General features: G+C 42.2%; 1 protein-coding gene across 13 annotated transcripts in view; it reads left to right on the top strand.

Moving 5' to 3' along the window:
* The window catches only part of PAX2 (paired box 2), an 83,736-nt gene that overhangs the window by 11,653 nt on the left and 45,879 nt on the right, over positions 1-26,204 (top strand). For all 13 annotated transcript variants that reach the window (XM_085582472.1, XM_021547997.3, XM_031505242.3 and 10 more), the window contains 2 exons: positions 22,781-22,866; positions 24,886-25,005. In XM_085582472.1, coding sequence (XP_085438598.1) covers positions 22,781-22,866; positions 24,886-25,005 — 206 coding nt within the window. The remainder of the gene's footprint in view (positions 1-22,780; positions 22,867-24,885; positions 25,006-26,204) is intronic.

Genomic DNA, 26,204 nt, shown 5'->3' with positions numbered 1-26,204 from the left:
GAGTGCACAGAAGAAACTTGGGATTCTAGCAGGAATCCTCTCTCCCAGCTGATGCTGAGTCTAAGGTTCCTATGTGGTTTCCGGCATCAGGGCATGCTCTCAAGGTGCAAGACTTCTACTGCCAGCTGCTTTCAGCTGAGCAAAGAATGTAATCGGGTCACACAGGGCTTCATTGCAGGGAATATACTCCTTTAAATTCAGACTCCTTTCCATCAGACACAAACCTGGTATTATCTTCTTTTTATCATTGCAAATAAAGGACAGGCTCATAAAGCAGAGGTTACAGACAATGTTACTGCAGATGAAAGAGTAAATGAATGCTCATAGCATTTCTCTTTGTCTTATTCATCGTATCTGGCCATTGGAAGGTTGTATGGGGGAAGTACAATAAGCTAGCCGCATTTTTCTAATTTTCATATTGCAGAGATATTAGCTCAACAGAGCCAGTCAGCAAGTAGAATTGGTTGTGCCTGGGAAGTTTTGAACTCCCTGTTCTGTGAACCTTGAAGTTCAGAACCGTATCAGAACCCCTTTATCACATAAAAAGCTTGATTTTTTGCCTGTGGTTAAATATTTTCAAGGTTTTACAACTACTGAATTATTGCTGCATTCTGCCACAGAGGTAGCTGCAGTTCCGTGCTGGGCGAGTGAGTCTTATGGAGCTAAACCTCACTTACCAGAATCAGTATTATGTGAAAAAAACTCATTTGACTTTGGGAGAAAAGAGGAGAAAATATAAGTGGCTTGGCCAAGAAATGACGAAGGAATGAGAACAATATAGTGATCTGAAGAGCACAGTCCTTCCAACAGGAAAGGAATTATTCACGTTTAAACAAAGCACTATAGGCAGGAATGAAGGGAGGGAAATAAGAAAGGAAACATTTAAATGGTAGCAGAAGGTATCCTCTGATAGGGAGGTCCATTAAAACATGGAATTGCATACCATAGGAATTCCTGATTTCTTGGAATATATATAAGTAGATGGCATTAATAACAAGCAAATATATAATAAGAAATAATCTTGTGTTGGCTAAAGAGACAGATAATGGTCTAGCAAGCTGGCTGGACTTTTTATGATATGATGACATGGTACATACAAAACTAAGTCATGTTTTCAGACATATAACAAATATCAGAAAACTCCCATCTCTAACCCCAAAGCCTATTTAAACAAAAGATGCTTATTTTACTTGAATAACTACATGACTTCAAAACAATTGAACAAGCCTGAGCTGCACTTAGATTTCATTGTCCTTAATTAAGGCATAGTGAAATTCAAATGGAATTTAAGCTCCCCACTTAAAATCAGAAAAATATTTAGACATCATACTTTTGTTGTTGGTCTCTATAAATAAGCTAGAGACTTCTAAAAGCATTTACCATTGGTCTGACATCCACATAGCTCACTCGGGGTTTAGGGAATCCCATCTGTGTGTAGATGGCTCTAACAATGATTACTACTCATGAAAGCATCAGAAAGGTTTGAGTTCTTCTCCAAAATTATTATTTTTTAAACTGAGACTAACAGGAATGAGCATTTTCCCCACTGTAATTCAAATTAACCTATTGGAGCCTATTGCCATATTTTTCAGTCCCAACTGTTTAAAAATGCCAAGGTAGAGCTTAACTGTGTAATTGGCATAAGAATCATGACCACTTGTGATACAATGTAGGTTTGCTTTCACTTGTTTTCTATTTTCTACCCTAAATTTTAAAGGGGATTTGGATATCTGACTCCTATTAAACATCTTTAAAAACATCTTAACAATGCAGTCCTTTGAGTCTTCTGAGAGCTGACAGGTCCCTTTTCAAGCCCCCGCAAGCACTGGCAACATACTTTCTTAAATGAGAACAGAAGTTCTCATGCTACCACTTGACTAGAGGAGCTGGAAAACCCAAGAAACCATGGTTAGGCTTGTGATGAAATACTAGACACTATGATATTCAGTGGTAGCCTCCAGTTTTCTTTATTGCCAGTAACTGAGAGCTGGTTTTTCAGCACTTACATGGCTGCCTATCCAGCTGAAAATCACAAATCTAATATCGTGGTTTCCAAACTCCTCAGGGTGCACTTACAAATATTAATTTCCAATCAGTTTACACCTGCTAATATTTCTCAATGCTTACATGTAATCACAAAGTTAGAAGAAATGCCAGTGTTTACTATTTCTACTACAATAGCATAAAGAGGCTCTGTGCATAGATCACAAACCATTGTCCAAAACAGGCACAGTGTAAATAGGAATTTCTTTCAAGAGGCACTTTTAGAAAATCAGTATATACACGTCTTGGTTTACACCAGCCCCTTAGCTTCTACTAGGCTCATAATTCAGACACTCCTCAAGGTTTCAGGGGTCCTGAAACAAACATCTTTGTCTGTCATAAGAAATGAGATATGTGGGAAGGGCTCACTCATCAAGTCCAAGTCTAGGTAAAAAGCAGCGCAAAACTGAAGAGTCCTTTTCTACGGGCTCATATTTGACAAGACGGAGGCTGAACATCAGCCATGCTGAAAGAGCCTCCCCCCTCTTTCATGATAAGTAGGCATATAAATAAATAAATAAATGGCATCCTAACTGCACTGAGAACTCAATAAAACAATCACATCAAATATGAGGAGGTATAAATCTCATGTCTGCACAGGTAACCCACTCAATTGCTTTTATTATGGCTCAGCCTGACTCCATTTATTACCATCCGTGGCCTGGGTGAAGGATGTTTGCATGGAGGGTGGTCTCCTGGTGAAATCCTATCCCTGGAGCAGTGACAATCAGCCCATACAGAGGTGGATTTTGGTGGGGAGACCAAAGGCAGATCCATCTGTCTGCATGAAAACTAATCAATAACCCTGTAACTAGACCCCTTGTCACTGGGAAATGGACAACACAATAGTTCAATCCTGGAGCCATAGGAAAGGAATAGCTGTGGTTCAGGTATGAAGAATTACAGGATATATGCATGAAATGTTTGAGACATATGGAGAGAATATGTCTGTCCATACAGACACTGAGGAGGAGCAATGATATAGAAGGAGTGTAGAGGGTACATTAGTATATAGTATGCAGGCAGATTTGAAAAATTTATGTGTTCAGAGGTGGGTATGGGGAACAAAAAAGCTGAACTATACTGCATTTTTTTATACAGGACATTTACATAGGCACTCTTAAGTGCAAGGCAGATAAGTACCTTTGGGAAAACGTGCCTGTTGGTTGGATCCTACATACTGGTATATGGTAGAGAACACATGTATCTGAGCAGGCTCGTAGATGGTGACACAAAATGCTGGTATGCAAAAGGAAGCATATTCAGGAGTTTGATGCAGTCAGGGAAGGATATTCCTTTGTCCTTTGTCTGGCTTGGGATTTATGTGTGTACTAGTTTTGACAGAGAGAAGGAAGAGTGATGTGCCAAAAGCCTGAGCTAACAGACTGTGTGTACCCAGATACACTTCCCAGAAAATGGAAGAAAATGGAATATGAACCATTTACCCAAACCTCACTGTTAATTCGGGAAGGGAGATTCTGATGGCTTGTCTCTGCCTCTATGAAAAATAGAAATAGGACATTCCTTGCTTTTGTCATGCCCTAGCTCTGCAGTTCCTGTAGCATTTCTAAAACCTGTACAGCATATTGTTCCCCAGGCTTCTACAATTTCCTAACACATGCACACATACACAGGTAGGATGGAGTTTGCCTCTCCTGGGGGAAAATTTACTATTCCTATGTTTAGCTCCATTTTCAACAGATCCTCCTCCTTCCAAGGTAAGAATTCTTCCCTCTCTTATGGGTCCAAGGCATAAGGGTTAAACAGCCATCTATGCTTGGAAGACAAATTGCTTCAAGATTAGTGATCAGCTCTGCTCAAAATGCCCATCACTGTATTTCAGTTGATAAGGGTGCTACCCATGTTTTCAAGCAGACTGATGTCTGTTTTTGCTAATTTACACAAGGAAAAGCAGAGACTATAACCAGACAACAAAGTCACAAAAGAAACCCTCACGTATCTGTCAGACAGGATGCTGTGTACCACCTCTAGTTCCAGGGCAGTTTGCATAGTTCTGGCAACAAAAAGAACACTCATTTCATTGGTCAGGAAGGAATAATATCACAGCCCTTTGATTCCCAAAATCAATCCTCATTTGCTTCAAGCTGGGCCAAAATACTACAGCAACCTCATTACTCCACTGCCCACTTTCAAGTGCTCGCTTTAAAATTGCACTAGATTCTTTGAGCACTAAGATTTGGGCTCTTCTTAAAGGGATTACTGCCTTTCAATATACCCATATTTCTCTAAAAATTCTTTTAAGAACAAATTTTGGTCATCTGCCTCTACAAAGAAAGACCACAGCACAATGTAGCTAGGTAATAGTGCCTGCTGTTAATACTTGCCTAAATTTAGGCCACTTCTTGGTTGTTTAACTGCAGACTTTTGAACTTGAAAAATTAAACATTTATACATAAATTTCACATGCATAAATACATATATTCATTTATAAAATCAATGTGAATGTAGGAGATGTATAAGAGAAGAGAAAATGGAGGAATAATATTTCTGAAGAAAAGGATATCATGTTTGCAAACCAAGTGCATGGGGGAGTGTATTTCAGGGATACACTATGTACTAATGTGGCAAGGCAGTCTAAGTAGAGGCAGAGTGGAAAATGTACAATGTCCCAAATTCCCTTTCTCTATGGAACAAAAAGAAAATTTAGAGTTTAAAAGAGACAATATTTGTAGTGCTGATTCTGACAGATGAGCTACAACATAAAGTGTCTGGAATAGGAAGACAGCATGGTTGGGTCGTGTTGGATAAGGAAAGGGCAAGAGATAAGGATGGAGTGAAAGGCTAAAGCAGATTTGAATTGCACACTGCCAAAATCAGACCTGCTGTGGCTTTCCTGAAGGCATTTGGGCCACTGTGCCAAATAAGATGCCAAATTATTCAGTATAAACATCCAACTCCCTTATGTGGTTTTAACAATTTCAGGCTACACGTGTGCCTGAGTTTAGGGTCTGTGAGCATCAAGCAGACAAGATGGGGAAAGAGTAAGTGGGTCTGGCTGCATGTAGATTCTTGTGAGGGGTGCAGGCTGGAGAGCAGGGAGGAACTGCATGGATGAGTTTGTATGCTTGCACATGAGAAAGCACAAACAAATTTGTAAAAAGATGAATGCCATGATTCTAAACCTCCTTTGCAGTTTACATGAGTTTTTGTGACCTGCAAATATTTAAAGAAAAATACACACCTATGGCATACCTACTGCTCTTCATGCCCCACAGACAAAACCGGGAGAGCTGGTGGCACAGAGTGACATGAAATAGAAAGGAGTGTGACCCATTTCAGGTGGATGTGTACAAGGAAATGCCCCTGGCATAGTGAAAGACAAGGGATAAAGTGATCCTGGGGAACACAGTCTTTTGAAACACGCATGCATGAGGAGGATGCCAGCCCTGTAAATTGAAGCCTTAGTACTATTGAGAGCACCACCTTCCAAAATGAAAGCACTTTCTGCACCTCTTGAATATGCTCCAGGATCACTCTGTGCACACTGAAGTAATTTGAGCATGGAAACCTGGGTGCCTTTGTGCAGATAAACCTTTGAGTCTCTATTGTTCCACTAGACAATCTTCTCTGTAATGGATATTTGGGCGAGACATGCCCTATACCCCACGACATGTGTACAAGGAGGAGCATTGGGCATATCACTAGGGCAACAAGTCCAGCTGGGAGTATAGACTTTTAGCAAGTAGGTATTATTGGTCTGTGTAAGAACTAAGAATAGTCTTATCCATGGAAACAACGTCGCAACTCTGCAGTTACATGCAGGGAGTCACAGTGGTAAGCAAAGGCACAGCAATACGTGGGACTCTGCCCCGAATTCTGTGCCACTGCTTCCTGATGGCCAGGGAGTCTTCTACATGCACTGATGAGCTATGGCTCTAAGCAGATGCAGGGGAGAGTCCTAACAGTGCTCATATCTTCACCAGCAGTTCTTTTGGACAGATGTGGGGATAAGGTGCTGTGGGAGCCATACCACCAAAGTGCAGAGGAAACACAGTTGGTGAGATGAGCAGCGTCAAATAACACAAACACGTGCGGAAGCGTGTGTATGACAAAGAAATGTGTGAACACAAAAGGTATATGACAGGGTAAATACATCTATAAAAGAAAATGTCATGCACAAATGTAGGGTCATGTGCCTCTTGTGGTACCAAGGGAACGAGGGGCATGTATGGCATGATACATTTGTCAGGGAGTGGATATGTGGTAGTCCACCTGATACATGATGCAAGAAGAGGATACCTGGGGATAGTGGGGGCAGAGGAGATTACACAAAAGGAGATATTTCTAATTATAGCTATAGTTTAATGCACTGGACTCTGCTCTTCTCTTCTCTCCCCTCCCCTTGCACTCTTTTCCTCATTACCCAGGTTATCTTGTTTGGGTTAAGAGGCCAATTTCAACAGACTATAATTGAAGAGTGAAGAGAATCTGATAAGATAAGGAAGGGACATCATTCCTCAAGGGATCAATAGAGGTTTCATGTTCCTCCTTCCCCTGCTGTGTCCCTAACAGGCTAACACTCTGTGTCCATGGGCCTGGTTTATTTACTCTGCTTGTCTGCAGGACTGGAAAGGAAGTGCAGGAGTAGAGTGGGGCTGTAGCTCGTCTGCCACACAGCCAGAGCAGGCAAGGGGGCATAAGGAAGGGACAATGGTTTCCTCGGGGACTCATGAGGAGACAGGGAGGTGACAAGTCTGATACCCTTCTGGATCTGGCAAGGGCACAGATTAACAGGGGAGGTGTTCACCTTTGGCCTCTTATCTCATTGTGCTCTGCAATGAAAGGGTATTGATAATTTTTCTTGATTTAGACTTGCTTTCCCTAGCATCCATGTCCAGACAAGCTCAAGCTTTTTATAAGCACTCACAGGCAAACTCTCAGGCTCTCAGGGTAACTGAGGCATAATTACCCCTTCCACAAAGAGGGCTGGTAGCTGCCCCGAGTAAGTTTATGTTAGTATCTGAAGTTCAGGCTTGACGGACCCAGTATCTCACAAGCTGTTCTTAGTAGTTTTTTGGACCAAACTGGCATGTTTGGGATCGCATTAAGAAACACAAGGCTGTCTCAGCAGTGAATACAGGTCCTCGTGGCAGGGCTGCCGGGCTCCCACACCTCAAAGGCAGAGCTTGTTCCACTCCTGACTCATGCTCTTTGGCAGGAGGATGCGTATCTCACAGAAGCAGTGTGAGATCCATAGGAACTCGTGCCCATGTGAGATGCATATGAATGTGCAGGCAGCTGGGGCACTGTAAAGGAGACCCTCCAGGAGGCCCAGACGCTCACATCAGGCAAGCTCCGTGGATGTTCCCCTGTCCCTGCAGCTGGCATAGGAATGCTCAGGCACAGGGAGATGAGCTGAGAGGTCAGCACAGTACAGGATACAATCCAGATCCCATACAACAGGGCTGGGCAAGTTGCTGGAGAGACTGAGACACAGAGGGGTCTAGGGCTGAGATATCTTCTTCCAGCTGATTTCTCTTTTATTTTTAACACCCAGAGAAACAGACGCTGAGAGCAAGTCAGTCATGCAGTGAGCATGTGGCAGAGTTGGGAATACAACTCAGATCCCCTGACTCCCAACCTCAGGCTTTAACCACTAGACCATGCTTCCCTCTAAGCCACCTTGAACTTTCCTCAGTGAGGATGGGGGCTACTAAGCCTCTGTGGGCTGCAGTTTACCAAGCTGTCAGGAGTGTGCTCACTGGACCGCCTCACCAGAGACAGCCTTCCTCACGCATGCTAAAAAAGTTGAAAAGAAATTCATTTCATGGCCGGTGGTTGCTTAAAAAAGGCGATTCCAGCATATGTATGTGATAAATGTTAACTGTGCATTAATCGCATTAAAGAGGACCCTATAAACTTTTCATTTCTAATTAAATTCTGGCCGGTGATTCTGGCGAAGCCAGCTCACTCCGGGCCTTTGTTTATGTGGAAAATTAAAATGCAAATACAATGGAATTTATTTCCATTACTAGAGTGATATGCTGGGCTCCTCTGTTTAACAGCCTCCAATTATTTTTCAAACAGGTCTCTCTCCCTCTTTCCCTCCCTCTCTCCCTTCCTCACTCCCTCATTTTTTTCCCTTCTTCCTATTACCCTGATGCTGCTACCCCAGTGTGAGGGGTGGGATCTGGTAAAGCAGTGGCTAAGGATCCTGTAATTTGTTCAAGGTCAAATTCAGGCCAGAATATGGAGGAGAAAGTGGGGAAAAGAGTGTGAGAGCACAAACAAGGGAGCAAGGGAAGTAACAAGGCTTGAGCTAATGCAAGGATGAGTAAGGAGTTACCTGTTAGCATCCTCACAGAAAAATATAAGCTAAATTCATTTGTTTGCCAAATCCCAGCCATATAGATGGCCTGACTGAGAGAGGTCACAGATCTTTCCCTGATGAGATATTCTGATGAGAGGGTACAAGTGAAAACTCTCTCTGGAAGTTTTCTGGATCTTTCACAGCCTTTTTTATAGACTTTATCTGGATGTGACTGCTGCTGGGCTAAATCCTGATGGCTGAGTAAGGACAGAACAGGCCCAATGCCAGACACATTGCCTGCGCAGAGCAAATAAATTCATGCAGCAATGACACATAATCATCAGCTGAAAAATAACTGAACTCTCTTGTTCATTTCCAAGGGACCAAATGTGGCCACACTGTCTTAAAGCATTACTGCACAATACACACACAAGTCAGAAGCCATTGCACAAACCCAGAGATTCATTGTACGTTTAAAATTTTCTAACACATATCTTTAGTGCTAAACGCTGCTGACACAGAATCCCATTCTTTCTTACATATATGAGACACCCAGGTCAGTTCAGGCTTGGGAACATTGCTAGTCAGTCACACACAGATCAGAGGCATCTGTTAACTGACACAGATGCCCTTCTATGCACTAATGTAGAAAGTCATACAAGAAGATCCTTGCAAAGGCAAGCGTGCACTTCACTGAAGACATGTAATAGTTTATAGATCCTTTCACAGACTCAGTCAAATCTATTTGAAACTGCACAGAATTGTCTTGCATGTAATTGTGAAAAACCTGATCCAAAAACATAACTGAAAGATCTTAGCAAAATCCCTGAGTACACCAGAAGACACACACACCTTGAAGCACGCAGCAGAGAACCAGCCAGACATGGCACCCCACGTGTCACACACACGAGAGACGTACCTTTGGCATGCCCTACAGGCAGGGAGAGCTCGTGAGCCAAAGGGATATTCTTTTAGTGCATGTGAGCATCTTAAGGAATCACCTAGTGTAAATGATCCTGCCCCAGCCGAGACAGGGAAACAGGAGAAGGACACATTCACTTACAACACTGAAAAGAGGCCATTACCCAGTCAAACAACCCAATCCCTGACATCATTATTCAATACACAGGAGCCCTGAAATGCACACTAACTCAATCACACGATTACAAAATAATACTGATGGAATCAATGAGACAGACATGCAGACATACAAAGCACACCCAGCCTGGTGTTAATACACAATAACAGCCGCCCAACAAGCGAATACAAAACAGCCATTCACGACCACAGGGCAAAACACCAAACCATGGGGCCACATTCTCAAGGGAGACTTGCAAACTCTGGTAACAAAACCCACCCTTGCCAGAGGGGGTCTTAGGGTATGGGCAAAATCTGGCCGTTGTCAGTCTAGTGAGCAGCAAATAGTAAAAAGCCTTGTTGAGCAGTACAACTGAGCACATTCATGTCCTAGTGAGGCTGGTGGACTCCCAGGGCACTCAGAACCATTCAGGATTGCACCCAAAGCCTTGAAATAGACTGATCTAATGAAGTGACACCTCTCAATGACCAAAAGCATCATGCAGGCACTCTTAACACAAGAAGGGGTGCATGACATTCAAGCCTCACCAAAACACAAGCCATTATAAGAAAGGAAATCCTACAGAAAATTACAAACAAAACAAATTCACACTGTGGACAGATCAAAATACTGTTCAGCACCCAAAGTCACAGAACCATCTCCCAGACGTGCCACTGCAACACAGCCAAATCCCCTTCCCAAACCACAGCAGCACCCCCAGAACTAACACAGCAATTGTGTCTTTCCTCTTCAGAGGGGAAAAAAGCAAAGTGACACATAGAACAGGCTCATAATGCCACAAATAACCAATCCTCCTTGTGCCTTGCAGATTGTGCCAGATCAAGCTAACCCAAGCTTTAACACACAGCCCAAACAGCCAGCTTTTGCAAATCCTGCATGATCTTCTTGGGAGGGAGATGGGAGAAGCACACTGTAAGTCCTTTCCCTGGCACAGCAGGCAGCAGCTTGTAGCAGGTTGCATGCACAAGAATGTGCTGTTATTGAAACAGCCAGCAAGGCTGGGGGAAGGCTGCTGTTGGTTGTGTGTGCCTGCGTGTGTTGTGTGTACAGGAATTCCCCTTCCTCTACCCAGTGCTGCTGCTTGTAGCCATTAAAAAGCCCAGGTCCTCATGCTGGGTGTTCAGTGAGTATTGATTCGGTCTGCAAGCAATTTTAATATTTCTTCAGGGACTTTCCAGCAACAGCACAAGTCATTAATTCACCCTCCCAAATTGCTTATTCAATAGAAGGAACATGGCTCCTGAATAAAGTCCCAGAATTTATGTGACTCACATGAGTCAGGAGGTCAAACAACTGTTATGGAGCGGAGTTAAAAATCCAAATAAAATATTGACACTTTTTTGGGAGTGAGAGGAGGGGGAAGGGGGAAGGGAAAGAAAAGGTATTTAAAATAGGGTTTTGTTGCAATGCCCCCAGGATAAAGAATGGAAAGAGATTGAAGACAAGCTGGAGTTTGTAAAATCAATGGGATTTATTGCATATCCGCTTGGAATTTAATAACTCCTTCCTTTCCATCTTCCCCTGCTCTGTTTGTACATGGGGGAGATAAAAACTACAAATAGCCAGCCACAAAGTACACAGATGGACACCCCAAACACGAACACACAAAGGCAGGTACATGCAGGGATGAATGTTACTGGGAGGCAGTGGCATAACATCAGAAGGTCCTCTCAGGACTCAGTATCTTGACAGAACCAGATAGAGTCATTCACACAGGGAATTATATTATGGCCATATATTACCTGGGAGTGTGTGTCCACAGTCCCAGTTTAAAAAAAGGCTGGGAGGGGAAACTGAGGCATGATTAAAAGACTCTGAGCAAATTAAAAGACTGCTTACTCACAGAGTTCATCAACAGGGATCCAGGTCTCCTGGTGCTCAGTTTGATTTTTTGCACCTGAATGATGGTGCCTTTTAGGAGAATGAGAGCACTCACAGTGACCGAGCTCAGGCCTCAAGAAGGCACCAATCTCACAGGGGGGACACACAAACCACACGAAGAAACAGATCTACAGACACCATGCAAGCCCCTCCATGAGCAGATAGATGCACACAGATACAAATACGTACATGCTTTCTCTAAGCTCATGGACGTTCAGAAAGCAGCAGAGCCAGATCACACACACAAGTGGGAGCTCACCAGCAGACAGACAGACAGACAGACAGACAGACAGACCTGCAATGGCCTGTGTGCACAAACCCACGAGCACACCATGCACACACTGATACAGCAGTACAGCCCTGCAGGGCAGCACAGCCACAAGGAAAGTCACTGCCTCTGCAAGCCTAGGTTTTACTTACGGGGCATCCTCCAAGTGGATGCCCACATACACTCAAATGCATACTGCACAAGCATATTAATATATAGGACTGTCTCCTTATTGCATTATACTGTGGCTGCTTCAGTGAAACCATGCTAATTTTCTACCACTCAAAGATCTGAGACTGCTGTAGCCATCAAATAACACTATTCATAAGCAATAACTCCATAAAATCAGGCACAAAATATTGCCTAACCATCTAATCAGTACTGGATGGCTTGGGACATTTAAGTGGCTTTCTTTGATGTCTTTGTTTTTGTTTGTTTGTTTGTTTTTGGTGTGTGGTTTTTGTTTTTTTTTTTTTTATGGTTGACTTTTTAGCAAAATCTTAGGGCAGCTGCTGAGATGAGATTTTCCAAAAGGCAATTTTTTAAGGGTTTTTTTGTATTGTGATAAAGATACTTGACAGAATTTCCTTCCTAAGGTATCTTTTGCCCAAATACGCAGTGTGTTTTAAAATTAAGGAAGACAATGAAAATGTTGAAATTTCCATAATGATGCTCTAAAAATATTAATATTCTTGCATTAAAATATGCTTCTGTCTTACTTCTAAGCTTATTTTGTTCATGATTGATTTTGCAACTGCCTTTTAAAAATGACATGATACAATCTTTGGTTCACCTTATGCTACCTCCTGTCTTCTTAGAATACAATACATTAAAAAAAAATAATGTTAAGGGAGTGTAGGTTTTTAAATACCAGTGCCTATGTCCCCCTGTATTCCTTTGCCTATGAATCCTGATTGAATCTGATCTTGTTGAACTTAAGTTAGATTAAAAAATTAAATACATGCGGATTTACAGCTGGGGGCATTCTGACTCATTAGGTGAACTAGTACTTAATTCAGACTAAGGGGACCATGTTTTGAAATCATGGAACTGAATAAAATCACTAAATTTCTCTAGAATATAATGATTTTCAGAAATAATAGATCATAATTTACAATATTGTATTCCACTACAAAATCCTGAACTGATTGAATAATTCGAATACTTCAATTTTTATAACTCAGGTCTTCAGGTAGTGCTAAGCAATTGCTGCATCTCTTCTGTGTTTACCCCAGCTAGAGCCTGGTTCAGCAAGTCAAGCTCTAGACAAATCAGTCTTAGAGATCACTAAAGCTCACTGGGAGAAAAGTTGCCTGCATGGGGATGTAGGGATAAGGAAACACTTGTGTGTGTGGGAGGATCATTTAAACTGCTCCTCTTGGGAGGCTGGTTGTCAATTCGGAGTTGTTGAAGGAGTCTCAGCTGAGATGGTTTCATTGAGAGGGACTAGAAAACAGGCTTGTTTACACAGGGGCAAACAAGAAAATTAATCTGAATTAACTTTGCAACTACATTGGTTAAAAGCATTAAAACATTGTTCAGGTGCTCATTCAAAATTTGAGTGTCCTAAATTGAATTAAGTTCACTTCATTTCCAAAGTGAATTAAGCTAAACTAAATTAAAGCTGCCTTAATTCTAAACAGGGGAGTCAGAGGTATAATGCAGTTTAACTAGACCACTTTAATTTCACACATTCAGCTAATTCAAATTATTTTACAGATCCTTATGTAGATAAACCCTTAATCTGCTAACTCCTGTGGACCAGGAGCCAGAAAAAGGAGACCCAGAGGCTCAGGGTACTCCACTAGCCACTGCAGCTCTAAGAGAAAAGGATGGATATAATAGGTTGGTGAAGGCTCACAAACACCACAGTTCTGCAGTTAATCAGATAGAAGCCAGATATGTTTTTTTTAAGAATAGAGCAGTTCTGCATTCACAAATTTACACAATTATGCAAATGTACACACAGGTGTGGGCCTTATAATGCAGGAAGGTTCCACATAAATTATGGATCGGTATTCAGATACGTTAGCTATTACATCATAGATATTATAGCCTTGTTAAAGACTAGTGCTAGGTGATTGTGACTTATTATTTGTAATAAGTGTCTGCTGTACAAAAACATATAGATAGCTGATGATGGTTACAAACCACACGTTTTAATATTTTCCCATAAAATTCTGTTAAAACTTGGAATGTTTGGAAAAAGATTTACTAATTCTTCATGGGGTCTGAATATTTAATATGTGACCCAAATATCTAACTCCATGTAGCCACAGTTATAAATGCAGACCTATAGTTTAAGATAAACAGGAATGCTGGCTATGTGGGGAATTAAAACATACCAAGAAACAAATGCGAATGCATTTGCCAACACAATATGGACACATAAACATACAGCTCTAAACACTTGACCTGACAGTGACTTACATGAGCCAAACAGACTGGTTGCAGATTTATCTTTTCACTACATAAAACTGGCTTTGTCCTGTAAATATGAAACCTAGACAATCTTCTGCAGAGACAGACACCAACTTGATGCTAGGAGTCTATGTAGCACCCACACCTTGAAGTGCTTGCTCATGCTTAACTGCTTTGGGTGTCATGATGAAGCAAGGATTAAATGACACCAAGAATAACAAGGACCAGAACAGGAAGGGAAATATTCTGGTTCTCTGTGAATATTTTTATGTGTTCTTGAAGCAGAATTTTATTAAAATTCTACATTTCAATGTAGTTTGAACCTGCTTTTTCAATAAAATCTAAACATATTATTTTTATTTTTAGCATAGTCACCAATTCACTTGAAAAAAGAAATTTTAAAGGGAAAACCAACAATTTTTCCTATCTAATAATATTTCTATTTTTCTTAAAATTTTGTTGATTTCTTTACAAGCTGAGGTAAAAATAACATTAGATTTAATAGACACATCCTCAGCAGTTTTTTTTTATTTTGGGAAAAATCTTCTAATGGTAAAGGGTTCACTGTGAAAATTTTTCCCAGTTCTGAGGAGTGTAAGGGAGGTACACAAAATGACATCCCTGTAAAGGGAAATATTTACTTATCCAACACATGCAAGCACTTACTGCAGTGCAGCACTCTGCAGGATACAGAGATAATACACAGCTAATACACAATGCTGCCAAAACCAAAAGTTAAAAAGTCCTGAGTCAGTGCCCTCCAAAATGAAGAGACTGGCATAAAATTTCCAATGCTGTAAATAAGATTTTTTTTTCCCTTTGCCTCCAGTTCTGGCCCCTTGGGAGTCAGCCAGGTTCCACTTCCACCCGGTCCTTGCAGTTATGAAAGCCAGAAATACCTTGGTATTAAATGAAAGCTGAACTAATTGTTTATCTTCAAGATCTGAGGTTTTACACAAAATGCCAGGTATGGCATAACTTGCAAGAGGGATGAGAATGTTATCTACGTTTATCTGATTCCTCCCAGTTCAAGACTCCCTTCCTAGTACACACATGTCTTCTGTTAATCAAAATGAATGTCCACAAGGAATTCAGCACAGACTCCTGAATTTTAATAACTGGAAATGGGCTCAAAGCAAAGCTTTCAATTAAAAGTTCCCTTACTCCAGATTAAGATATTTAACCTTGGCAAGGCCGTGTGTTTCTGTAGGTCTCTTAACTCCCCCGCTGGCTCAGCCGCTGTTCTGACAGCTCCAGCCCGTGCTGGTGGCAGCCACCGTGTGCTGGCAGCTCGTGGGGCTGTGCCCCATGCCAGCTCCGTGCTGCTGCAGCAACACTGCTGGCAGGACTCAAGCTGGCCAGTCTAGAGGTAACAGAAGATGACACTCTGAACTACACATCACTGCAGAGTAGATGTAACCAGAAAACAATTCTTAGTTCCTAAGAGGTCAAATATTTCTGTGCCTTTTCATGACAGAAATGTCTTGCTAGGGAAAGGCACTTTAGCTACTAGTGATGTTTTTCTCCTGTTCTCTTCCTGTGGCTTGTTAATTTTACAGCTTTTGGTTTTCTGTTGCAGAGATTATGAATTTGTTGAGGGGGAAAGGTAGATCTGTAGCTGCTTTGATGGATACTTTGATGGATGATCTGAATTAAATGTCTGCTCCATGGTTGCCTATGGTATTAAAATTTGGACTCGATGACCCAGGTGGTTTCTCCCAGGTCTGTGTTTCTATGTCCAAGACCACTAGTACTCTTTTTGTCATTTAAGATTTCATTAATTCACCTTAAAACCAGGATGTCAAAAACTCAGGATCAAGTTTGCTTACAATATTTTGGTATCTGTATGATATCTTCTAAATGTTTGAATTTTAATGAATTTCTGGAAGAAAGCCTTCCAGTCATGAACTGAGTATAGTCAAAGTAGAAACACTTGCCTGAGCACATGTCTATCCTGCAGTCACTGCTTGAGTGCAGCTTGTGTAGACATACTTTAGCCACCTTTAAGCCAGCCAGCCTGGGTCTTGATGGCTCCATAGCCACAGCTTTACATAACACAGCAAATACACAAGTTTTTTCCAGGTGGGCAAATGGTTCTTACAGCCTCATGCAGCAACCCATGTCAGGAGGTCATTCTATGCACATGAGGCTGACCACTGTCAATCATCAGTACCAGGGGCATGAAGTTTCATATTATTGCTCAGCAAAAGGAGGTGGCAGGCTAGCCTCCTGCCTAGCACATCTACTCTCAGAAGGCAGACATCTTCTCCTTTCTTTCCTCCTGCCCCTCTTCCCTATATCTGCACTTGTACCATGTAGCACAGCAGAACTGGAATGGGTAGAGATCTGCTAGAAGCTGAACGTTAATGCTCTGCTCAAATTAAATGAAATAAAACCATATGGTGTCATCATGGGTCACTGATTTAAAACAACAAAAAATCCTTGCTCCACTCTAAGCCCTTCAGATAGTAAAACCGATGCTGTGAATTGTATGTCTTCTTAGAATGCAGTCAAGAAATGCAGTGAGAGAAATGGGCAGGATTGGGCTTTCTCTTGTGTTTTTAGTGAGCAGGCTAACCTGGCAAAAAGTGATACTTTTCTCCCCATGTCTACAGGCATGATGTCAGTCTAGCCTCAGTGAAATTGATGGACCTACACAGATTAACAGCATATACAGAGTCAATTCTCGTTAGAGAGGGCTGAGATTGTGTTTTGAGATATGTAAGGCATCTCCATTTTGACCTCTCATCTATTTGGAAGCTTTGGGAAAACAGATAATCCCTTTTCATGTACCTTATAGGACCATCAATCTAATCAATCTAAATAATCTATCATACTCACACTTATATGCTAACATAGTACATGATCACTCGTCTTCTCTCTCCTTCTCCAAAAGGTAGGGAGAAGGAAATGCAATTTTCACTATAGAAAGAAGTTTGAATGTGTGGAAATTGCTTGTGGCCCCTGAATATGGCAGGGTTTGAAGGCATTCTGCTGTCTTGGCAGGGAGTGCCAGAGCCCCAGGCCAGCTAGCAAGGAAGCTGCTCCTGCCAATGTCAGCTGTTTTTCTGAAGGTTCTAAGTGTTGCAGTAGATTTTGAGAGCAGTAGCTTCTACTGCTCCCACCTTAATTCCTATGAGAAATTATTGGTTGGCTTTTATGTAGCAACTGCAGCTCTGATCTTCCAAATTACATCTGCTGTTGCAAATTAAAACACCACCACCAAAGCCTGTGCAGCTGAAATACAATTTCTGTTGCCTTTGCCCATTTCTCTTCACATACACCACTGTCAGCAGGGTACATGTCACTTCTGCTTCAAGCAGGAGAACGAAGCCAATACTGTGCTACAGCTCGCTGAAGCACTCACTTGGCCCCCGTTTATTAGAGAGTCTGAGCCCTTCACTCCTCCTTCCAGCTGTCCTCACTGTGCCCCAGGTGGCACGGCAATGCTCCTATCTTCACACTTCAGGCAGGAAACAGAGCACAGAGAAAAATGCCATTTGTCCAAACTCTTGATGAGAGAGGTCCATGACAGAGCAAGAACTGAAGCCCTTCCCTAAATCGGATTAGGCTCTAACTATCAGACTTTCTATTTCCTTTCCTTCACCCCCAAATCCCTTGGCTGTTTTTCCTCACCATGTTACAAAGCTTGCTTTCCATTTTGAACTTTGGGCAAACAAGATTTCCCTTCCCCCTTCTTTTGCTCAACCGTGAATTCAGCTGTGTTTCAACCTATGCACAGAAACATAAGAGTGTCTCCTGTTTGCACGGAAGCCACATTCAGAGCTCTTTATGCCTCTGCAGCACCAATCTGCAGGGGGGATATTGTTGGCTCCAAGGGGGCTTTCACCAAAGACCCCAAAACCTGCCTCTTCTCATCCCACGTTGTCCCTCGTTGCCAGCACCACTGGGATGGTCACAAGCCCTGCTGTAGGAAGCCATCCGAAGCAGAGAAGGCTCCGCTTCTCTCCCCCAGCCCTGCCCCGTGCGCCGCGGCTCAGCCCGCACTAATGAAGCGGCGCGGCACAGCAGGGTGTGTGTGCCTTGGCCATCACAGCCTCCCCTGGACACAGCGCACAGAACAGGCTGAAGCTTCACAGTGTTAGCCTTCCAAGAACCGCTTTAATTGCCCAGTAATGCACACCCTGGGGTCTTGTAATGTGCTTCTAATATGGAGCATTTAAAATACGAATATTCCAAAACAATTACAAGGAGTTTGGTGCTCTGCTGAGTGTATCCTTCCACTCTCAAAAATAATCCACAACAAAGGAATCTGATCAAAGTGAGGATACCCAAGCTTTCTGAAATCTGTCAGGGTCTTCTTGAAGCAGCAGGACACACAATCTTTCCTTCAGTTCAACTTCATTCTGTTCTTCCAGGATTAAGAGAATTGCTAGATTGTGACTCCAGATTATTCAGACCTACCTTATCTCCCTCTGATCAGCCCTAGTATGATTTTTTTATTTGAGATACTGTCAAAACACTGCCAGCCATAGTAAGAGAGAAAAAAACATAGAGCATGTTAGGCTATAAGAGAGTTTGGATAGAAATGTCAGAGAAGCAAGATGAGTTTTCTGTGATCTTTTCTATGTTCTTTTAGCAAGTAATTTCTGGACAATTTTAGAAATGATTTTATACTTGCTTATTTACAAGGAGTGAAAGTTCTTCTCAGAAAGCATTGTGGCTTAGCTAATTTGAACTTCTAATATTTCTTGTTACATCTCTTGATTTGAGCTTGTTAAAATTGTAGTACTAGAAAGAGGAGATTTTTGTCTGTCCATCTGTATTCAGAATCAGGAAAAGGAATTCCATTAAAAGTGACAAAAATAATGAAATAAAAATCAAACATTAGAAATTAACGATCTAATGTTGAACATTTAAGAAAGTCAGAGACATTTGGAAATAAGCAGTTGGTTTCAGCTGGTGCTGTATGTAATTTTAAGTTTAGAAGAAGTTACTACAAGCCAACTACAGCAACTGATGAATTCCAGGATGGATGTATAATTCACAGTATGATACTATTTACTGTAATGACATTATATGCCATCACTTAACATAATATTGCATATTAAATTCAGATAGTGAAATGAAGTTCAGTTGCTTTACTGCAATCAAAAATCTGTAAATGTCCTGTTGCTGAAACTTCAGCAGGTTATGTATTAAATCTGTTTCTATTATCCAAAACTCAAAGTAGTCAACTTGTACAAAAATCTCCCACAGGAAAATGAAAAATGCAAATTTACAGTAAGTACTAGTTTATCTTCCTGAGTAAATACAAATGCTATTATTGGAGTCACTGATTTTGATGGAATTAGAGCAGGCATGAATTTAGTCCAAAGGGTCAATTTCTCTTGGAAAAAGATGTTTGAAAATATTGGCATTTATCTCAAGAAATCAGCATTGCTAACTGATATGCCGGGACTTGTGTCCCTTCTGCTTTTGAGAAGGGCTGAGGATGTAATCTGCAAAACTTGTCTTTCTCCTGTGTCTGAAGGCGAAAACAACCCATCAAAGACAGCAAGAGGTGATCGAGGCTTTGTGACCTCCTATACAGCAGTAATCCAGAAATCCTAGATTTGAGGCAGCAGAGCTGGCTTAGAGCGTATTTCAATCCCTGGTAAGGGTGAGAAGCTTTCAGCAACACTGAAGTTTAAAGACAGCATTATTGTGCTGCATTTGTTGCTGCGGGGCCAGGCCAGCTCTTTTCATCTTTCATCTGCTGTTTCATTAGGTGGTCTTTTGTAGTACAGACTCACTTGAAGCCTCTCAAAGCAGCAGCAGTGCTGCCTAGCTATTCTGCTGTCATCACTGTCCCTAAGTGAATCGACCCAGGGGGATGCACTGCCATGTTCTGTACTGAGCATTAGAATCCTGAAATTTCCCCTCTTGCCTTAAAACACTGGACTTGAGTCATGACTTTAGGGCAAAGGAACACTGCTGGGGAGAGTCTTTTCAAGACCTGCCTCTTCTTTTAGCCATAGAAAATATGTTCTACCAGATACCTCATTAGGTTCACTGTGCATTTGATGCCAAAAGTTATTTGACCCAAGCCACTGGAGGCAGCACAACCAGAACTGCTCCCCTCTGCTCACAGTTTCCGGACACTTTCTTTTGACATAAAACCGGTTTCATTCTTAGGAAGGGAATGTTTCTGAACAGAGCCTTTCACCTCTGGGTCACCAGCAGAAATCTGGCCCTGCTTGGTAGTGACCGAAAATCATTACCAGCTGACAGCTACTTGGTGCAATGAGCTGGTGAGTCTCATTCCAGTTTCTAATGGACACATCTCAGTAAACACAGTCACAACTGGCACTAACTGGTGTTCTCATTCAAGAGGCCTCAAACTGAATAGGAAAGGAAATTGAACCTTCCTCTTCATCCCCTGCCTTGGTTTTGGAATATTATGGACAGGCATTTTATACCTGCAGCGTTTCACAGGCTGTTTTTACTCTAAATGGGTTTTTGAAACTTTGCAATTTTCATGCAGCATGATTCAGCACAGCCTGATCTGCCATCTCGATATAATTAGACTCATCTTATGGTTCCCCTCAGTAGAAGCTGAGCTGTCTGCCATCTCCCAGCGCAAATGGTAAATCTGATGTCATATCTCAGTATGAATGGAACTGTCTGATGTCACCTCAGTGCTAACAGGACGTTTTATAATATGTCATCTAAGGCTGCAGGGGAAATCTTCTAATCCATTCACTATGCTACACTACAATAGAACATAACACAGTATAATGTGTAGGTTAACTTAGACACCCTCAGGCAGATTTTGGATAGATGGATAGATAGATGGATAGAAACATTTATACAAAGTATACATATATTATATCACTCTATTGATTTTAAAAAAGTTCCAGGACTGCCTAGCTATAATGAGATTTTTGAACTTTGTGTTGCGATCAATGAGGGGAATATTATTGGCGTGGAGAATTGATATACCCGCTCTCTGTGGCTTGTTCTGCTCCTGGACTGCCCCTGCCCCCAAGGTGTACGATTCCATCAGACACTTAACCTCTTTTACAGTGTCATCAGGCTAAAAGGAATCTAATAGTGACACGGGACTTGTGCTCAGCACTCTGGCACTATTGCTTTCCTGTCACAAATAATTTATAGCTTTCTATTTCCATCCCTTTGCCTGCACCCCATCCCCTTTTTCTGTTTCTCAGGACTGGGGGAAATCAATAAACTCACAGAACCAGAGTGGCACTTCAGGGGGTTTTAGGGGGGAATGTGAGACAAGAGGGGAAGAAAGAAAAAAAAAAAAACAGAAAAGAAGAAAAAAAGTTACATTATTCGCTGTAGCACACTTTTCAGATCAGCTCTTCACCTAGTACAAATCATATGACCTCAGAATCTGGCCCTGAGGCCTTCAGAAACTTTTTGTATAGGTTCTCAGCAGCTATAGATTAGGGCATCTGGTAGCACTGATCTATATGGAGTGAGGATCAGGATCTCCATCCTCAGCTAGAACCTTGACATTCTCTGTCTCCAGCTATGTCCCAGGCACTCCAGCTACTGGTCAGGCTTCATCAAGCTTGTAGCAGAGTTTTCTAACATGCTAAGGTGAGATGCTCTCTTTCTTTTCCTAAGAAGGCTTCACTCTCAGAAGTAGTAGTTTTAAAAAATTGCCCTCACAATGTCTCTGCCTATCTCTATCCATGCCATAGCACCCACTAGCCACACATCTGCTCTTTGAAGTTTTTCCAGCTTATTCTTTAGAAGAATTTTTTAAGGGAAGCTCTCAAGTGGGTAGGAAGAATCTTCCATTTGCTTTCACTTTCTGGAGAGATTTATGGGTAGAAAATAAAGCTAATATAATGCAGGGCCAAGAGTTCCAGAAGCTCAGGCTGAAGAGAATCTGCAGCCTACACCCCAACTGGAGTGGCTGAAGAGAGGAAAGGCTTGTTCTAATCTCAGAAAGGAAGTTGGTTTCCATGGCCTTCACAGGTCATGGCTTATTTCCTGACTTCCTTGGTGGAACCACTGCTCCCAACTCACAGATACCCAGTATCTGCCAGGAGTCAGGGACCTTGCCCATCAGGTACTAGGTACTAGTGATTTTCTTTCACCACTGACCTCAGCTGGATTTAAGCCAGTGACCTAGAAGTGAAAGATTTCACACAACAAGAAACAGAGCATTGACAATTACAGTTCAGTTTATTGTCATTCTGAGCTACATTATAAGCTTTGTGATGTCTTTTTGAGTTCCCATGCTGTGATCATTCACCACCTGACAAACACCAATTTTTTCCCTGTTTGATGGACCTTTTTTCCTTAGTGATCTATATCCCATCACCAGTCCCTACAGATGCCTTCTGCTCTCACCTCATTTGTGAAGGGCAAGAGCTTTGGGCAAGCCTTCCAACAGTACAAAGCATTTAGTCAGTCAGAAGGGTATTTTTCAGGCAGACAATAAAATTAAAGCTACACCATTTGTAAATTCAGCAATGTCTCTATTAGCTGAGAAAACTGCGCTGTGATTATGCTCACAGATCAGACCATAAATGACAATGTAGCTGTTAGCACATAGAAGATCCTAGCTTGCTCACTGAACACCACCCTTATGCAGTGAACACCCAAGATTGGAATAAAGATGACAGAGCAGAAGTAGGATAATTATCTGAGAGCTGGTCTATTAAAGCAGTAGAATCAGGACCACAAGGCAAATGAAGCCACTCTGCTGCACCAAGAGCTCAGACTGAGCCTTCAGGTTTTGATCTCTGGGACTGTGGGTCTGCAAAGGCACAGAGAAGATGCATCTGAGTTCTGAATGTGTTTCACTCTTTTTTAGGATCATCAGAACCAAAGTTCAGCAACCTTTTCACCCAACACCAGATGGGAGTGGGACAGGTGTGACTGCACCAGGACATACTATTGGTAAGTAGACTGGCATGAGGGGTGGTGACAGGTCAAGTGGAAATTGGGATGAAGCTTAGTTGAGGGAACAAAGTCTGACAAGCAGATGCTAAGCAGAGCAAAAGGGAGGAGGGATGGGGAGAAAGAAGCCTCCATGAAAAGCAGAGTTTCCTATTCTTTGTCTCCCCTGTTGCATTGCAGAGAAGTGAATCACAGAGAAACTAGCCCAAAGTAGGGGTTTGCCCATGTGATTCTACCTTAATGTCCATTTCATGTTCATGCTCTCTCCTTCACCTCCTTATAGAGAAGTATTTACTGCTGTCCTGTCTAAGCATCAGTCTTCACCTTTTCCCTTGTCCTCACGCTGACTCTCTTTTTTTTCCCCTATCAATTTTTCTTCTCTCCCTTTGTGGTCCATTTCTTAATGGTAGTAATACACAAACATGGGTAAGATATTCCAGCTACCTCACAACTAAATTCTTCATTGTTTTAGCTCTGCAGTCAGGTATCCCATGGGTGCATTTCAGTGAGAAAGTGCATTTTTTTTTGCTATGGGCGATGTTTTGCTGGTTTGTTGTGGTGAACAGAAGATGGAGGCTGTAATACAGTGACCAAATGCCTCCTAGTCTGTTTAAAGGTACTGTGTTAGATGTGTGATGAGGTACTTTTTAATCTGTGGGCTGTGGGCTAGATATGTGTGCTCGTGCAAGCACAGCTTTATATAGTGACAAACTAAAGCAGGAAAAACATGCAGTATTCCAGGATATTATGAAATACGGTGGCTTATTTGTGGCCTAAGACTTTCTTAGATTCTGTTGGTTGTTGAGAATCTGCTGCTACACAAGGATTTACTGGAAAATGCTCATTTGTATGGGACAGAGCTGGTAGATGTCCTGTACACAAAAGGATTACAATGGGTCAATAGGGAAGAGCATTTCTGGATGCCCTTTCAATATGGACTTGCTCACTGGACTGGCAATCACTAATCACAACAGATGGAGCTGGCAGATTCCTTCTTGGAACAGTAGTGAAATATCTGGGGAATGCAATGGCTGAGCTGGGATAGTGATTGTGAGTGCTTCTAGTGGAGTCTCATTGCTCTGGGATGTTCTAAGGATGTGGGTCTACATTTGAGAGTGTTGAAAGGTTCTGCTCCATCCTGAAATGCTTCTGTTGGATAAGATTGCTTCAGGTCAGTGCTTTATGAGCTGAATGATGAACAGTGGCCTGTAAGAGAACTGGGATATTCTTTCCATTGCTGGGACACACTGGGACACCATAGGTATGCCTGCTGGATGCATAGGTCTACCTGTTCTATTTTCTAAAGGCCTGATTATCATGAAGGGATTGCTTCTAATTTGGATTACTTGTCACTTTTGATATATTGGAAACTCATGAGCAATCTTGGACAGCCAAGTGGACAGAGCATTTTGCCTATTGATATTGGTCAATACAAAAGGAAGGCACTAGATTTTCACTAATCTGGGTGGTAGCATGTATCACCCAGTCATTCCAGTAGGGAACTGAATTTAATAGGCCAGAACTGAAGTGCTTCTAGCCTATGTTAAGAAGCTAATTTTTCACTAAGTGTTTCAGGTGGGCATGTAAGAGGTTAGTCTGCCTAGGACAGAGCATATGCACTCCTGGTGAAAAAATGCGGAGAGGAATGATCTAGTAAAATATGGATGGAGTATGAAGTCACTAGAGAATATGGCCTATGCAGCATTTCACTCGATTTCCTTGAAAGCCTGCTCTGAACTGGAATGTAACAACATTTAGTTTCTTGATGGAATACCCTTACTTGTTATGAAGGGCCCTGTTTTGGAAGGCTGTGAATCTACAGTATAGAAGCGGACAAGCAAAGCTGGGATGCAGCTTTGCTGGGATACAGTAGAGTAAGTCCTTCAGCATGAGGGACTGGGAATCTGTTTAGTGCCCAGGCTTTCCTATTAGATTGGTGGCATGCATAGCTTTCAGCTAGGGATCCCTGCATGCTGTGCTGCTCTCCTGATGGCCCTTTTTCCCTTTCCTTTTGTCCAGTGCCCAGCACAGCATCCCCTCCTGTCTCCAGTGCCTCCAATGATCCAGTGGGCTCTTACTCCATTAACGGGATCCTGGGGATTCCTCGGTCGAATGGCGAGAAGAGGAAACGTGATGAAGGTAGGGGGAGGGGAGAAGCTCATCCTCCCTTTTATATTCTTTGTCCCCATGTACAGGCTCCAATTTCAGGCCAAGGTTTGCAGCTGCTCCAGGGGCTAGATCAGTTTTAGCAACAGAGACCAGTTCCCCGCCACTGCCCTGCTGGCTTGGAATGCTCTTCTTCTGAGGCCTTTCATGACAGGCTGCGTCTCCAGACATCTGCTCAGCAGGCAGAGAGCCGTCTCCATTGCTGGAGCTGATCCCAAGTTCATTCACTGCTGGAAACGGCTGGAACTGAACTCCCCAGGTGCCAGCAGGTGCCCAGACTTGAACTATGGGTAAACATGGTTTCCCTGACTCACTTGATTTCAAACAAAATGCCATCCTGGAGAAGCACCAGCAATGTGGGAGTTGTCTTTCATTCCCCTTGCAAACAAGTTCCTGCCCTGTGATGTGCCATGAGCTACATTACCCAGTGATCACAAGGGCCCAGTTTTCAATGAGTAGCATCTACCACAGCAGAACTGTCATGCTTGCAACAGTCTGAAAGCAGAAAGGTCTTCTGAGTACTGTGATCCTAAGATTATTTCTAAACCTTTCACTAAGGTTGTAATGAAATAGTATTAAGCTATCTTCTTTTGCTTCCTACTTGCTGTGAAGTATTCAGGCAAAGATTCTGAAATTAATCAAAAGCTGGAGTCTCACGTCTAAATAGATTGAGTTAGGAGGGGTGGGTAAGGTCTTGGTGCTCTTATAGTGGCTTTCAAACACTTTTCCTTATTTCTGTCTTTTTAAATTTGATTTTTTCTAAAAATGAGGGTAAGGAGTGAACTTGTTTGTTGGGTTCGGCTCTGACTTCAGTATGTTATGTTGCTTGTTGCATGGAAAGACCTCTTAGATCAGGTGTCTCAGTGTGCTGTGTGTGCTGTAATCCCAATGCTGTGCAGTGCAAGAGAACATGAGAGTTCTCTGTGATATGTGGTGAGAAAAGAAAGCTCTCCTGAGATGGATATTGCATTTTGAGGTTTTGCTAGTAATTTTCTCAGTATTGGTTCTGGTGAGATTCACATCTGTAAGTTTTTGATCCAAATAAACACAGTAGTCCTAAGAATAAAAGGCAGTCATCATGATCTCTTTCTCCTTTATACAAAGTAAAACTAGATGCAAGGACCCAATCCCAATCCAGCTTCTGTTAAAGCAAGTGGGAAGATTTTTGCTGA

This window comes from Lonchura striata, chromosome 6 (genome assembly GCF_050655825.1).
Source record: "Lonchura striata isolate lonStrDom1 chromosome 6, ASM5065582v1, whole genome shotgun sequence".
In the NCBI taxonomy this organism is placed as follows: Eukaryota; Metazoa; Chordata; class Aves; order Passeriformes; family Estrildidae; genus Lonchura; species Lonchura striata.
Note: the sequence above shows the minus strand (reverse complement) of the source record. Positions and strands in the feature narration are given on the sequence as shown.